This window comes from Nicotiana tomentosiformis, chromosome 6 (genome assembly GCF_000390325.3).
Source record: "Nicotiana tomentosiformis chromosome 6, ASM39032v3, whole genome shotgun sequence".
Lineage (NCBI taxonomy): Eukaryota > Viridiplantae > Streptophyta > Magnoliopsida > Solanales > Solanaceae > Nicotiana > Nicotiana tomentosiformis.
The window spans coordinates 9,020,966-9,034,710 of NC_090817.1; the positions used below are offsets into that span (position 1 = coordinate 9,020,966).

General features: G+C 33.8%; 1 protein-coding gene across 1 annotated transcript; it reads left to right on the forward strand.

The window, feature by feature from the left end:
• The first annotated feature begins 2,006 nt into the window (after positions 1 to 2,006).
• LOC104113369 (probable xyloglucan endotransglucosylase/hydrolase protein 26) lies at positions 2,007 to 4,925 on the forward strand. The gene is made up of 4 exons (XM_009623506.4): positions 2,007 to 2,328; positions 3,267 to 3,367; positions 3,491 to 3,684; positions 4,266 to 4,925. The coding sequence occupies exons 1-4, from the start codon at positions 2,148 to 2,150 to the stop codon at positions 4,672 to 4,674; spliced, it is 885 nt and encodes a 294-aa protein (XP_009621801.1). The 5' UTR covers positions 2,007 to 2,147; the 3' UTR covers positions 4,675 to 4,925.
• Positions 4,926 to 13,745: the final 8,820 nt, after the last annotated feature.

Genomic DNA, 13,745 nt, shown 5'->3' on the forward strand with positions numbered 1-13,745 from the left:
CTTGATTCTTTTTCAAATGCTTATATTACCTAAGACCGATAGTATCTTAACAAAAATTTAATGTGTTGGCTAAATTATCAATTGAAAAGGAATTATTAGAAGAAAACTATTATTAAAAAAATTATTAAGTAACAATTTTGCATCTCAAAAAGCTAGAAAAATAGACTTCAAATAAAAATATATTATAATATTTTCTTGAAAAAGTTAGGCCTCACATTAAATTTTGACTTTAGGTCACGTATATATTTGCGTCGCCTTTGCGAGTACAAAGTCACTTTTATTAGAGAGTGTTTACTCCTAAGTTCTAACATGAACTTTCGAGCGTAAATTCGAATTTAATCATCGAAACCAAAAGAAGTTATGGTTTAGTTGATAACTTGCTAAGTCGAGCCTTTTCATTAGTCCGATGCACGTCATTTTATAGCTCTAAGCCGCGTCCTAGCTGTAAAACGAACGTCAAATTCTAAAAAATAAAACACTTTCACACAAAGTATTCATTGTCAAGAAAAGAAAATTTAAGAAAATAAGTTAACCTAACTCTCTTCAATTTGTGACAAATGATCATTGCAAGAATTAAATTAATTCAGATTGGTATATAAGCGGAGCCTTGGAGTAACAGTAAAATTATTTCTGTGTTATCTATAAGTCACGGGTTCAAACCGTGCAAGCATCCACTAATACTTGCATTAGGGTAGACTGTCTATATTACACCCCTTGAAGTGCAGCCCTTCCCCGGACCCTGCATAATTTGTATATAAGGGGAGCCTTAGAGCAACAGTAAAGTTGTTTCCGTGTGACATATAGGGTCACGGGTTCGAGCCGTGGAAACAGTCACTAATACTTGTATTAGAATAGACTCTCTACATCACCCCGTAGGGTGCGGCCCTTTCCACATGGGCGGATTTAGGGGGGCGGAAGGGGGTTCACCAACCTTCGCCAAAAAATTACACTGTATATATAAGGCAAAATCTGTTTTTTAACTCTATATATTAGGTTTTGAACTCCCTTGACATAACCCAAAAGTGTATCTTAGTGGTCAAGGGGGTTCAAAATCTTTAAAAGGTCATAGGTTCAATTCCCACTAGTTACGATGTTTTTAAACTTTTTTTTTGAACCCCCTTCGCGGAGTTCCAGCCTCCACCATTACCTTTCCATATCATGTATGAACGCGGAATGGCGTGTGCATCAGACTGCTCTTTTTGTTGGGAAAAAAGAATTTAATTAATATCTTATTTGAACATGGAAAAGAAAATTCATCTTAGATTATTAGGGAGCGCTTTATTTCTACCGTGGGTTGATCGGCGCGAATTCAAATTTAATTAGCGAATGTGAAACCAAAAAAGACCCTTTGGTTTAGTTGATAACTTGCTACGTACTTGTGGCCAAGTCGAGCCTTTTCATTAGTCTGATGCACGTCATTTTGTAACTCCAAGCCGCGTCCTAGCTGTATGCTATACTACTGTTTTGCAATCTTTTCATATTTTCCAACAATAACCTCAATTATATTCTCCAAATATATCTATGTAAAGAATATACAGACATATTCTAGCTGCTATATTCCTTCATTTAATGCGAATTTTTTTCTCATGAATTACGGCAACGTTTCTAAAAACCAAAAAAATAATATTATTCCGTTTGTCCCAATTTACATGGTGCGCGACACTTAAGAAAGAGAAAATATCTTTTAAAACTCGTGGTTTAAAATAAGGCATAAATATTTATGTAGTTATAAATTACCTCATTAGGGCAAAATAAAAAAAATTAAATTAAATTATTTCTAAATAATAAATTATGACAGTCATTTTTGGACCGAATAAAAATGAAAGTTTGATATAAATTAAAACAGATGGAGTATTAAGTTTGATATTTAAAATTACTTTTCTGCCCCCTCCACCTAATTTCTCCTTGATTATTGGAAGCAAAATATGTGCTGCAGTGCTGGGAATCCAAGCTGATCTGTAAACCTATAACTAAGGACATGGAAATCAAGACGTGGTCAGATCATCTACATTCTCTACAGGGTTTTTATCAAAATGGTATTATTTAATTTGATTATGACATGTATAAAAACATGGTCATATTCCTAAGAACAAACACACACCATTAATTTGCAAAACTGAGAGAAGCAAGAAATCTATTACAGTTCCATGTTCAAAATTATGGCCAGCTCTCGACTTCTTTCTTTGGCTAATTTGTTCATTTTGGCAATTGCATTTCATTTGGTTTCAGTCAATGGTATGTTCTCAGATAACATGTATATTGGCTGGGGTGCCCATCATTCTTGGATGCAAGGAAATGATCTTCAGCTTGTTCTTGATCAATCCTCAGGTAAAGTTTCATTTACCTTTCTCATGTTTAAACATGTCGCATATGTTGCAACGGTAAAGTTGTCTCATTATGACCTATAGCTATTAATACGTATATTAAATAGTCTATCTACATCACACCCGGCCTTGGGGTAAATGACCCTGCTCCAGAACGAAAAGACCTAACGGACTAGCTCTCTTCCTTAGTGCAACTGCCCAGTCATAATTATTTATTTAATAGTTAGATTGGAATTTACCCTGATGAAATCCCCTGTGGGACGTCTGGCAGAATGCTTGGCCTCCTGCGCTGGAGAAAAAAAAAAGAAATGTTAAACAAAAACGATCTTTAACTTATATATACTGACATTGTCTCCCTTTTCACATAAAATAAACAGATAAATCGGTATATCATTTGTCGGAATTTACTGAGTTCGACCATAGAGCTTTATCTAGCTTTCATTTTTTGAGTGGTTTCTTCGTTCTCTATTTGGATGGAAATAAAGGAAAAGACTTCCCTTTTTTCTTATCTTTATTTTTGTTTTATCCCTTCGACGAATTTAGGCTATGTTAATGTGCCACTTGCTAAATAGGCTAAGAAAAACGCTACCTGAAAAAACAAAATACAACTATTTTTATACTAGCAGTATAATTCAACTTGTTATATAACAAATTATCTGTCTTATTTTCATATTACTAATTGTTCTACTCATTAGAGTAGAAGTTAGTTAAACTTTTTGTCAAGAAACACTTGATATGACACAGCAAAAGTTTAATGTAATCAAACACTGGAAGTGAAACAGAATTCATAGATTGACTGGCTAGGAAGTTTACCAACCTCTAGCTAAATATAGGATAATCAAGATCTCATTTCACACATCTTTCTTTTTTTTCTTCTTCTTCTTCTTGTTTTTTTTTTTGGGTTATATCACTCAACACTACTACTTTGGTTTTCATTTTCAGGTTCAGGTGTACAATCAAAAGGGGCATTTCTTTTTGGAAGCATACAAATGCAAATCAAATTGGTGCCTGGAAACTCTGCTGGAACAGTTACTGCATACTATGTAAGTTCCCTGTTGGTGGCAAAAGTAAAAATATCAAGAAATAGGTTAACTTCCTGATTAATTAGGATGTTATTCTAAACAACTATGACTGAAAAGCCTGATTTCTGGTTGTTAATTCTACAGTTATCCTCTACTGGTGACAAACACGACGAGATCGACTTCGAGTTTTTAGGGAATGTATCAGGGCATCCATATATTATACACACAAATATTTTTACTCAAGGTGCAGGAGGCAGGGAACAACAATTCTATCCATGGTTTGATCCAACTGCTGATTATCATAACTACACCATTCATTGGAACCCCAGTGCAGTTGTGTAAGTCGTTCTATTCCATAAATTTTCCTAATAGTCCCGATGCGGATCTAGGATTATAAGAATATGGGTACATACTAAAAAAGGAGAAAAAGAAAGTATTTAGTTGGAATAAATCCCTCTTTTTTGAGCAAATAACTCAGCATTCGACTAAATGCGTCACTCAACCTTTTGGAGCATGGGGGCCAGCAAATAATATTAGATTAGTTCTAGGAAATATGTACATAAAGTACATAGTTTGGCGAAAAGACCATGTGTTCACATGCATCGTAATTTGGGCCTAAATCAGCCCCTGTTTAATACTAAAAACACAAAACTCCCAATTTTCTCAAAATTCCTAAGTGCCTTAGTTTCCACAGGTAGACGCGGATGTAGAGGTACATTTTCGACGCGGAATATAGATATTTATGTAAAAGTTTAGTACTAAAATTTCAACAAAAATCAAATTCTGACAATAGGTTGAGTGGTAAGAACATTAAAAGTTGAACTCATCAAATTTGAATCCTGAATCCGTCTCTGTCCTTCTGTCCTTAGATCAGAAGTCAGGCAGTACTTGACTCATTGTTTAACCATTCCTATTGCAGATGGTACGTTGACGATATACCAATCAGAGTATACAAGAATTATCAAAGCCAGGGAATTCTCTATCCAAACGCACAAGGAATGGGGGTTTACTCTAGCCTTTGGAACGCCGATAATTGGGCAACTAGAGGCGGCCTTGACAAGATTGACTGGACCAATGCTCCATTTATAGCCAAGTACAGAAATTTCGCGCCACGAGCTTGTCCCTGGTATGGACCAGGTAGCATTAGCCATTGTGCTGCTCCAACTCCAAATAATTGGTATACTTCTCCTGAGTATAGTCAATTGAGCTATGCTAAGCAAGGGCAAATGAATTGGGTAAGGAACAATTACATGATCTATGATTATTGTAAAGATACGACGCGATTCAATGGACAGATTCCTGGAGAATGTTTTAAGCCTCAATTCTAACAAGTGAATTGAGTCGATTGGAATCCCCACTTGTGGGAATATACTGAGTTTGTTGTTGTGTTGTTGAATTGAGGCCATTGTTATACTTTGTGCAAAAGATGTACTAATATATACTATTTTTTCCTGTTTCATATTGTAACAATTCATTCTTTTTCCTGTTTTACCAAGAAATTATATGTACCTTTTCTTTTCACAAATGTTGTTTTGATTGTTGTATTTGTCTTTGAAAAGTTTCTGTATAACATTGGCCAAGATACATAATAAAAGAAAGTATTGATGATAATGCAAAATCCATGTACTGACTTCTTCTGTCTAGAGACAGTTCCGGTATCTAAATTAGGGTTGGCATGTGGGCCGGTCCCGGACCTAAACGAGCCAAGTGGGCCGGTTCAAACGGTCCCGGGCCGGACCCAAATTAAACGGGCTCGGGCCTAAACGGCTTTTTGTAATAAGCTATATTCGATAAGCTATATATACATCTTATATACTATATATAAGATGTGTATATATATATATATATATAAGATGTATATATTCAAATTGGGTTGAAAAATAAACTGTTTAACTTTCTAAAAGAATTTACTATTCCCTCCATTCCAATTTATATATATATATATATATATAAGATGTATATATTCAAATTGGGTTGAAAAATAAACTGTTTAGCTTTCTAAAAGAATTTACTATTCCCTCCGTTCCAATTTATGTGAATCTATTATATTTTTGATCCATTCCAAAAAGAATCACCCCTTTAGAGACAAAAGGATGTTAAAAATAATATCTAAGTCTAAAGACAAAAATATTATAAAGAGATATACCTTGTAATTTTATTATAGCATTAAAAAATATGGCAATATCTTTTTTAGTCTTCATCCCCCTATGGAATGAACACAACAAGGTGCTAATACCACCATTGAGAAGAAAAAGAAACTAATCAAGATGTGCCAAAATATAAGTTACATAATACATACTAATTTTTGTTCATACAAGTTACATGGTATCTCTTACAAACTTCATAAATCTATCAAGGTCCGGAGGAATTTTCGTTGGTGGTGGCGGAAAAGTAGCTTGGTCATCACCACTTTCGGGCGAAGCAACATCTTCCGCAAGTTCAGCTAGCATTTCTTCGTAAGCTTCGTCTTCATTTGGTTGTGATTCAGCAAGTTCAAAATTTCTTCTTTCCGACCGGATCCAATCTCTGAAAAGTACTGATTTTTTCAAACTTTCCCTCATAGACGCTCTATAATCACCGAGTTGAAGTCTTGCTTGACTGAAAGCGCTCTCTGATGCCACTGTTGAAGCTTGAATAGTTAAAATGTCTCGGGCCATCCTTGAAAGAACCGGAAAGTATTTTTCTTTGTCCTTCCATCTTTCCAAAAGATTAAAGGAACCGTCGGGATTCACTTCCTCAATTCTCTGCGACAAATAAACTTCAAGCTCATTTAGTTGTGAAAAATCACTACTACTAGAACCTTGAGAACCCCTAAACCCCACCCAAGCACTAAGTGCTCATACTCCCGCAGTTCTTTTAGATGATTGAGAATCAGAAGAAGAATGAGTTAGAACATTTGGTCTAGCATGATTTAATGCAACTTGATAAGTATTAAAAATAGTTTGAGCATTTATTCTAATTGAGGCTATTATTTTCGAAAGTTGAGATAATTCCTCATCTTTAAGTGCTAAACCATTATAAACAGTTTCATACCAAAAATGAGGACCTCCTAATTTCATACAAGGATTTAACAAAGCAGAAACACCATAAATAGGGAGAATAGGGAAAAAATATTTTTTAAACTTTTTTCTCATAGAATCAATAGCAAGTTTATAAATTTTCCCACCCTCTGAAAAATGAGCAAACAAATTTGCAAGTTCTGTAATATAAACTAAACAGTTAGAAATAGTAGGATAATATTGCCCAGAAAATTTATTTGTAGCAATATGAAATTTTTCTAAAAAATCTACAAGTATTTTAACATTAGTCCAATCCCCATTTGTAAGGTGCTCATCATCATCACTTACATGTGCATTAAATGTTGAGTTTATGGGGTTTCTATATTCATATGCAACAACCAAACTTTCATACATGTAATTCCATCTAGTTGGACAAGGTTTAGGAACCTTTCTTTCTCTTAGGCCAAATTCATCGCATCTTTTAAAATATTCTCTAAGTCTACTTCTACGGTTTGAATAAAAAAGCCAGTTAAGAGCCATTTTAACCTTTTCAATTTCAATATTTAAAATTCTCATACCATCACCCACAATTAAATGGTAAATATGACAAATATATCTAACATGAAAAAAATCACTAAATGTAGGATTTAGCGTAGTGGTAAGCAAGGCTATAGAATTTGTGTTACTAGTAGCATTATCCATTGAAATTGACATTATTTTATCACTAATGCAAAAATATCTACAAATATCTGTAACTGTGCTAGCAATAAACTGCCCTGTGTGACGTGAATTAATTATTCTATAAGAAATAATGCGCTTTTGCATTATCCAATCCTCATCAATCTAATGACTGGTAACAGTAAGGTAATCACAGTCGTTACCACTTCTACCAATATCAGTTGTAATAGAAACACGACAATTTATATAAGTAAATAAATAGCACAAATATTGTTCATATTCATGTTTATATTTATAAATATCTCTCTTTATGGTTGTGCGAGGAAAACCTTTATAAGTAGGATTAAAAAACTTTCTAATATAATGCACAAAGTTAGGGTCAGAAGGAAAACTATAGGGTAAACACATAACAGTTGCCATTTTTGCCAATTCTTCCCGATCTTTTTTTGGATCATAATATAAAATACCACCGGTAACAGTGTTAATTCCCGGTTGAAATTGATTTGAACCGGTACTAGGGTCAACCTAACTAGGAGTAGGTAGACTTTTCCCCTCGTCCAAAGCTTTCAGACGAAGATATCTCACTCTATCTTGAGGGTGTTTCATTATGTGTCTAGCCAAAGTTTCCCCCCTCCCCCACCCCCACGATCCTACGCGCGATCCAAAATATTTAAAAACTAACTCTGTGTTACAAGTTTACACTTAGCCTTATTTTCTGAAATTAGTTGAGTAAAAAATGGCCAAACGGGAGATATTTCCGTCCGTTTGCTAGGTTGTCTAGAAAAAGTAGGGGTAGTAACAGGAGTATCAAATGGGGCATCATTTGGATTAGCGGGGTTATCACTAGTTGGGTTAACATCAGGAGCATGACTAGTTGGTGTATCATCATCCGGTTGAGTTTCATCAAAATCTATTTCTTCGTCATCATTTTCATCAATAGTTGGATTAGAATAAAGAGCATTCATTAATTCATGATCTAATTGTTCACCAGCTCTAATATTATGGCAAAATTGACTTTCAGTAAATTGTAATAAACTATTATCGCTATCAAGAATAGCAGGTGTAGGACGTATATGGAGTTTGGTTCGGGGAGCCTGGGGCAGTGGAGGAGGAACAGATTGAGCACTAGATTCGTCACTCTTGGATTTTCCCTTATTTTTACCAAAATATTTTTTTAAGGAAGCCATCTTAATTAATAAAGTAATAGAAAATAAATAAAACAAAGAAAAATTAAAATATAAAACTTAAGAGATGGAACGAGTTTACCGAATTGACTAACAACTTGTTGAAAATTGATTATCGTTGAAAACTTCAATTCACACACAATTGTTCCACAAATTGTAACAATAAAGTAAGCAATAGTAGCAATTATAGAAGAAAATTAGAGAGAGATTGTGATAGATTGATGATTTTGTAAGAAAAAAAATGAAAGAATGATGGGGTATTTATAGTTGAAAATAGGGAAAAGTGTAATTATAAAAAGTTTGGGATTAAAACAAAGTTGGGGGAGGGGGGAGGGGGGTTAAATGGCTATTTTATAAATAGCCAACGGCTATTTTTGACAGCCCAACGGCTATATTTATTTTTGTTTTTTTTTAAAAAAAAAAAATTGTCGTTGTGACCGTTTGGCCCGCGGTCCCGAGCCTGGACCGGCCCACTTGCCACCCTTAATCTAAATTTAATAGGTTTAACCTACTAAATTCTTTAAAAAAAATGTGGGTTCAAACTTGGTTTTATGCTTTTCAATGATTTTCACACACACATATACACATGGTCTATGCTCATGAAAATAATGAGTTCAATTAAATTTGTTTTTGAGACTCTAGATCCGCTTTTGCTTTTGACTGAGACATCTTCTAGAAAAAAGCTAGACGTATTTATGTGCTAGCTAAATTTTTCTTGTTTACAATCGCCTAAATAGCTTGAGTGAATTACCTCTATCATTTCAGTATAAAACAACATGCAAGAATGCAGAGGCAGAGTCAAGATTTAAAGTTAATATATTTGAAATTGTAATTTTTTTTAAGTTCGCCTAAATAGCTTGAGTGAATTACCTCTATCATTTCAGTATAAAACAACATGCAAGAATGCAGAGGCAGAGCCAAGATTTAAAGTTAATATATTTGAAATTGTAATTTTTTTAAAGTTACTGTGTTTTAAATTAATAATTGTATATATTTAATAGATTTTTTTACGACAAATACAAAATTTAGATAAAAGCTACTGTGTTAAACTATGCCTATAGCTAAAACTCTAGCTCTGCCCTAACAGAAAGAAAACAAGGGGCAAACACAAGTAAAGATTGTCACTTTAATTTCATGATAATCAACAAATAGAACAGCCAATGGTCGACGTACAACGAAAGTTGATTTGTTTATACTCGGGACTTATTCATATCAAGGTTCAATTGGATTCTCAAAAGATTTAAGTTGCAATTAGTAGCACCATTTCCCCTCTACCATGTAACCAAATACTAAAAGCAACAACACAACCTGACAACACAACCTGAAAAGAATAGCTTACTCATATTAGGTTCCAAAATTATGTTTTTATGTAGTTTCTAAATATATAAATTACATTAAAAAAAAACAAAAGAGATATCGACATCGTGGTTCACAAATGTGTCCATTCTCCATATGTTCCAAGATGTTTGATATTTTGATACAACTTTCATAATTTTAATTTCAAGAATTTACATAAAGTGAACAGTTCATACTTTAGATTCCATGTGAAGTCCAATAAATATTTTAAACTCAATATCCAATCAAATAGCATCACATAAAACAAAACGAATGCATCTCCTTTTTTTCTTTTTTCTTTATGGGGGTGGGGGTGGGGGTGGGGGAGGGAGGGCTGGCATTGTCTTACCTATCTATCAAGGAAATTGTTCAATATAATCCTTTATAATTTGAATGGAAAAAATAATCCTGCAAAAATCTCTTGTATTTTAATTTAAATTTCTCACAAGTAAAATAAAGATCTTTTCGGAAAGTTAACATAAACTAAACAAATTTTGTAACAGGCCACAAAACCTATTAACCTCTACTAGCGGGGTAGAAATGACACCAAGTAGCCACTCTAAAATGTTGCTATTTAGAAATTAGCTAGTGCATCCTAAATTTTATTTTTTCAGTTCAAATTTTGGGGACAAAAAATTCATGAATTGTCCTGAAGTTAGGATTTTTAATTTAAATTTTAGGACAAAATAAGTATTGGTTAATCTCTAAATAGCATCCATGAGAATGGCTATCAGTGCACTTGCCTAAATGGCCGGCTATTGGTATAACAATCCCAATTGCATAGGTAGATTTGCAGTCGTACCCTATATTTGTGTCACCTTTTAACATGTACCCTATTTCTAAAAATTATTGATTTGGTAGTCAGCTAGCAAAAAATCCGTAATAATATGACAATTATACCCCTGACAAAAGATATAAAAGATGCATCACGCATTAATCGCGTGATCTGCAACCTCATTCTTGAAAAAAGATCTCATCCATCACTCTGTCCCTCCTCAAAAGATCTCCTTTAACCCTGGTCGAAGATCTCCTCTCCTCTCAGCAGCTTTATCAAAAAAATTAGAAACTTGAACCAGATTCATATTCCGGATTCAAAATTACAAAATACATTGTAAGTATTGCAATTCATCTTTAGATTTCGAATTAGTTTGTGAAACTGATTGATCTTCATGATATATATTTCTACAATTATTTTCGTAATTCGTCATATTTTTTAAGTTTTAAACTTAAAAAATAAAATCTAAATTCAATTAGCGCCTATAGATATTTTCACTTATGCTCATTTAATCACACTTGCATGAAGTTATTTGACGGATATAGCATGAAGTTTTCACTTATAGATCTTCAAAAACTTTTCGAAACTTCAAATTTAATGCATGAAAGATATAGAATAAAGTTGTTTCACGTTGAAGTTTAAAGTTTTAATCAAATACAAGCTAAAACCTCATGCTAATTTATCATAAAATTATTTCACGTTGAAGCTAAAACTTCATGCTAATGGATGTTGAAGTAATTTAGTTCATTTGATAAAATTTCATACCAACACTTGCTGAAGTTTTGTCAAGCAATCTACAGTATGCTGAATTTTTTTTTAGTTCATTTGCTAAAACTTCAGACTAAAAATACTTAAGTTTTTATCCTGCAGTATGTAATTTTCTAAAGAATTTTTGTTAATGCATGCTGAAATTATTTAGTTCATTTGCTAAAATTTCATACCAAAACATACTGAAGTTTTATCGTGCATTCTATAGTTTTGTCATGGGTTTTATCCGAAATTTCAGTCTAAACAAGCTGAAATTTTTTAGTTCATTTGCTAAAACTTTAGGATAAACATGCTTAAGTTTTTGTTCTGCAGTATATAATTTTTTAATGAATTTTTGCTAATGCATGCTGAAGTTATTTAGTTCATTTGCTAAAACTTCATACCAAAACATGCTGAAGTTTTGTAGTATTATGTTGAAGGAAAAATTATGTTTTTTCTTATGTTATTTTTTGAGTTTGAAGAGAATCAATATCAAAAAATAATGCACAAAAAGATTAAAACAAAAACATACAATATTTCATTAAACTACATTAACAGAAATTTAAATTTAGCTAAAACTACATTAAAGCTAATACTTCATGCTACACATTAAAGCTAAAACTTCATGCTAATGTAGCATGAAGTTGTTTCACGTTGAAGCTAAAATTTCATGCTAATGGATATTGAAGTTATTTAGTACATTTGATAAAACTTCATACCAACATTTGCTGAAGTTTTGTCAAGCAGTCTACACTATGCTGAAGTTTTTTAGTTCATTTGCTAAAACTTCAGAATAAACATGCTTAAATTTTTGTCTTGCAGTATTTAATTTTAAGGTAGTTTATGATGTTTTACAGTGGTGAGCTGTTGTGACACTTTATTTTTTACTATTGTTTAGGTTTTTTTTGTTTAATTATAAAATGGGTTCGTTAGATTTATTGTTGTTTTAACAAATTGATGATTGGGGTTTGTTCTTGATGATATTTGGAGGTTATGTTTCAAAAACTTCAGTCTAAACAAGCTGAAGTTTTTTAGTTCATTTGCTAAAACTTCAGACTAAACATGCTTAAGTTTTTGTCCTGCAGTATATAATTTTCTAATGAAGTTTTGCTCATGCATGCTGAAGTTATTTAGTTCATTTCCTAAAACTTCATACCAAAAAATGCTAAAGTTTTTTAGTATTATTGTCACGACCCAAAATCTAAAATGTCGTGACGGAATCTAAACTGACCCGCTAGGTAATCCAATTAACTATAAAATACAATATAATAATACAGATGTGAGTCAAAGATGAGATAACTGAATATCATGACCCAAAAACCAACCGTCGTGATGGCGCCTATCGTGGTACTAGGAAATCCACTACTCAACTATCTTAACACAGTAAAAGCTGTAACATTTTAGACGGAAGTAATTAATATTTAAGAAAACCTTTTAGGAACAGAAATAAACCCGCTACACAATACAATCTATCCCAAAACTGGGGAGTCATCTAGTACATGAGCATCTATACCAGGAACAGTCTAATACAATGTCTAAGGAATAAGAATTGAAATGCAATAAAGATAATTAAGGAGAGCCAAGGCCTGCGAACGCCATGCAACTACCTCGATAGTCTCCGAGATCAGCTGCTCAAATATCAACTCCTGCTATGATCGGGAACACCTGTATCTGTACACGAAGTGCAGAGTGTAGCGTGAGTACAACCAACTCAGTAAGTAACAATAATAATTAAGGAACTTAAAGATAGTGACGAGCTATGCAGTTATAGTTCATTATCAGAAATCTCAACAAGAAAGTAGACCTGCTTTCAAATTCGACAGTTTAAGTCAAATCAATTTATAAATGCCAAGTTCGAGAAAAATCCTGATACAAAATCCCTCAGAAGTTTCAAAACAATGACATATAATAACTATGTGCAACAACAATAGAAGAAAATACCGCCTCTCAGGGAAACAGTCACTCAATCTTTCTCAATAGCTCATCACTCGGCTCTCAACCCTCAACACTCACACTCAATAGGTACCTGCGCTCACTGAGGGTATACAGACTCCGGATGGGCTCCTTCAGCCCAAGTGCTATATCGTCGGTGTGCAGCCCGATCCCATATAAATAGCCATAAGGCTCGTTGCGGCGTGCAACCCTATCCATATGTATATTCAGCCCTAAGGCTCGCTGTGGCGTGCAACCCGATCCATATATACAGCCCTAAGGCTCGTTGCGACGTGCAACCCGATCCATATATATACATATAGCTCACAGCTCGACACTCAGGCCCTAACTTAGTCACCAACCTCTCCAGTCTCTCGGGCTCTCAGAACTCATAAAAAATAGCCCAAATAAAGATAATATAATGTATCAGCAAGAAACAAGAAGAGACTGAGATATGATACACAAGTAAACCGTGACTGAGTACAGAACCACAATTAATTCAATGAGTACACGACCTCTGCGGGTCCCAACAGTGTAGTGACATAGCCTAAGCATGACTCCTAACATGATTTGCAGTCAAATTTCTATAACACAGGGAGAGCATATAGCTAACAACAAGTTATTCAACATTACAGTTCTATGGAATGGACCAAGTCACAATTCCTACAGTGTACGCCCACACGCCTGTCACCCAGCATGTGCATCACCACCAAACAATCATATAACCACAAAAATCCGGGGTTTCATAC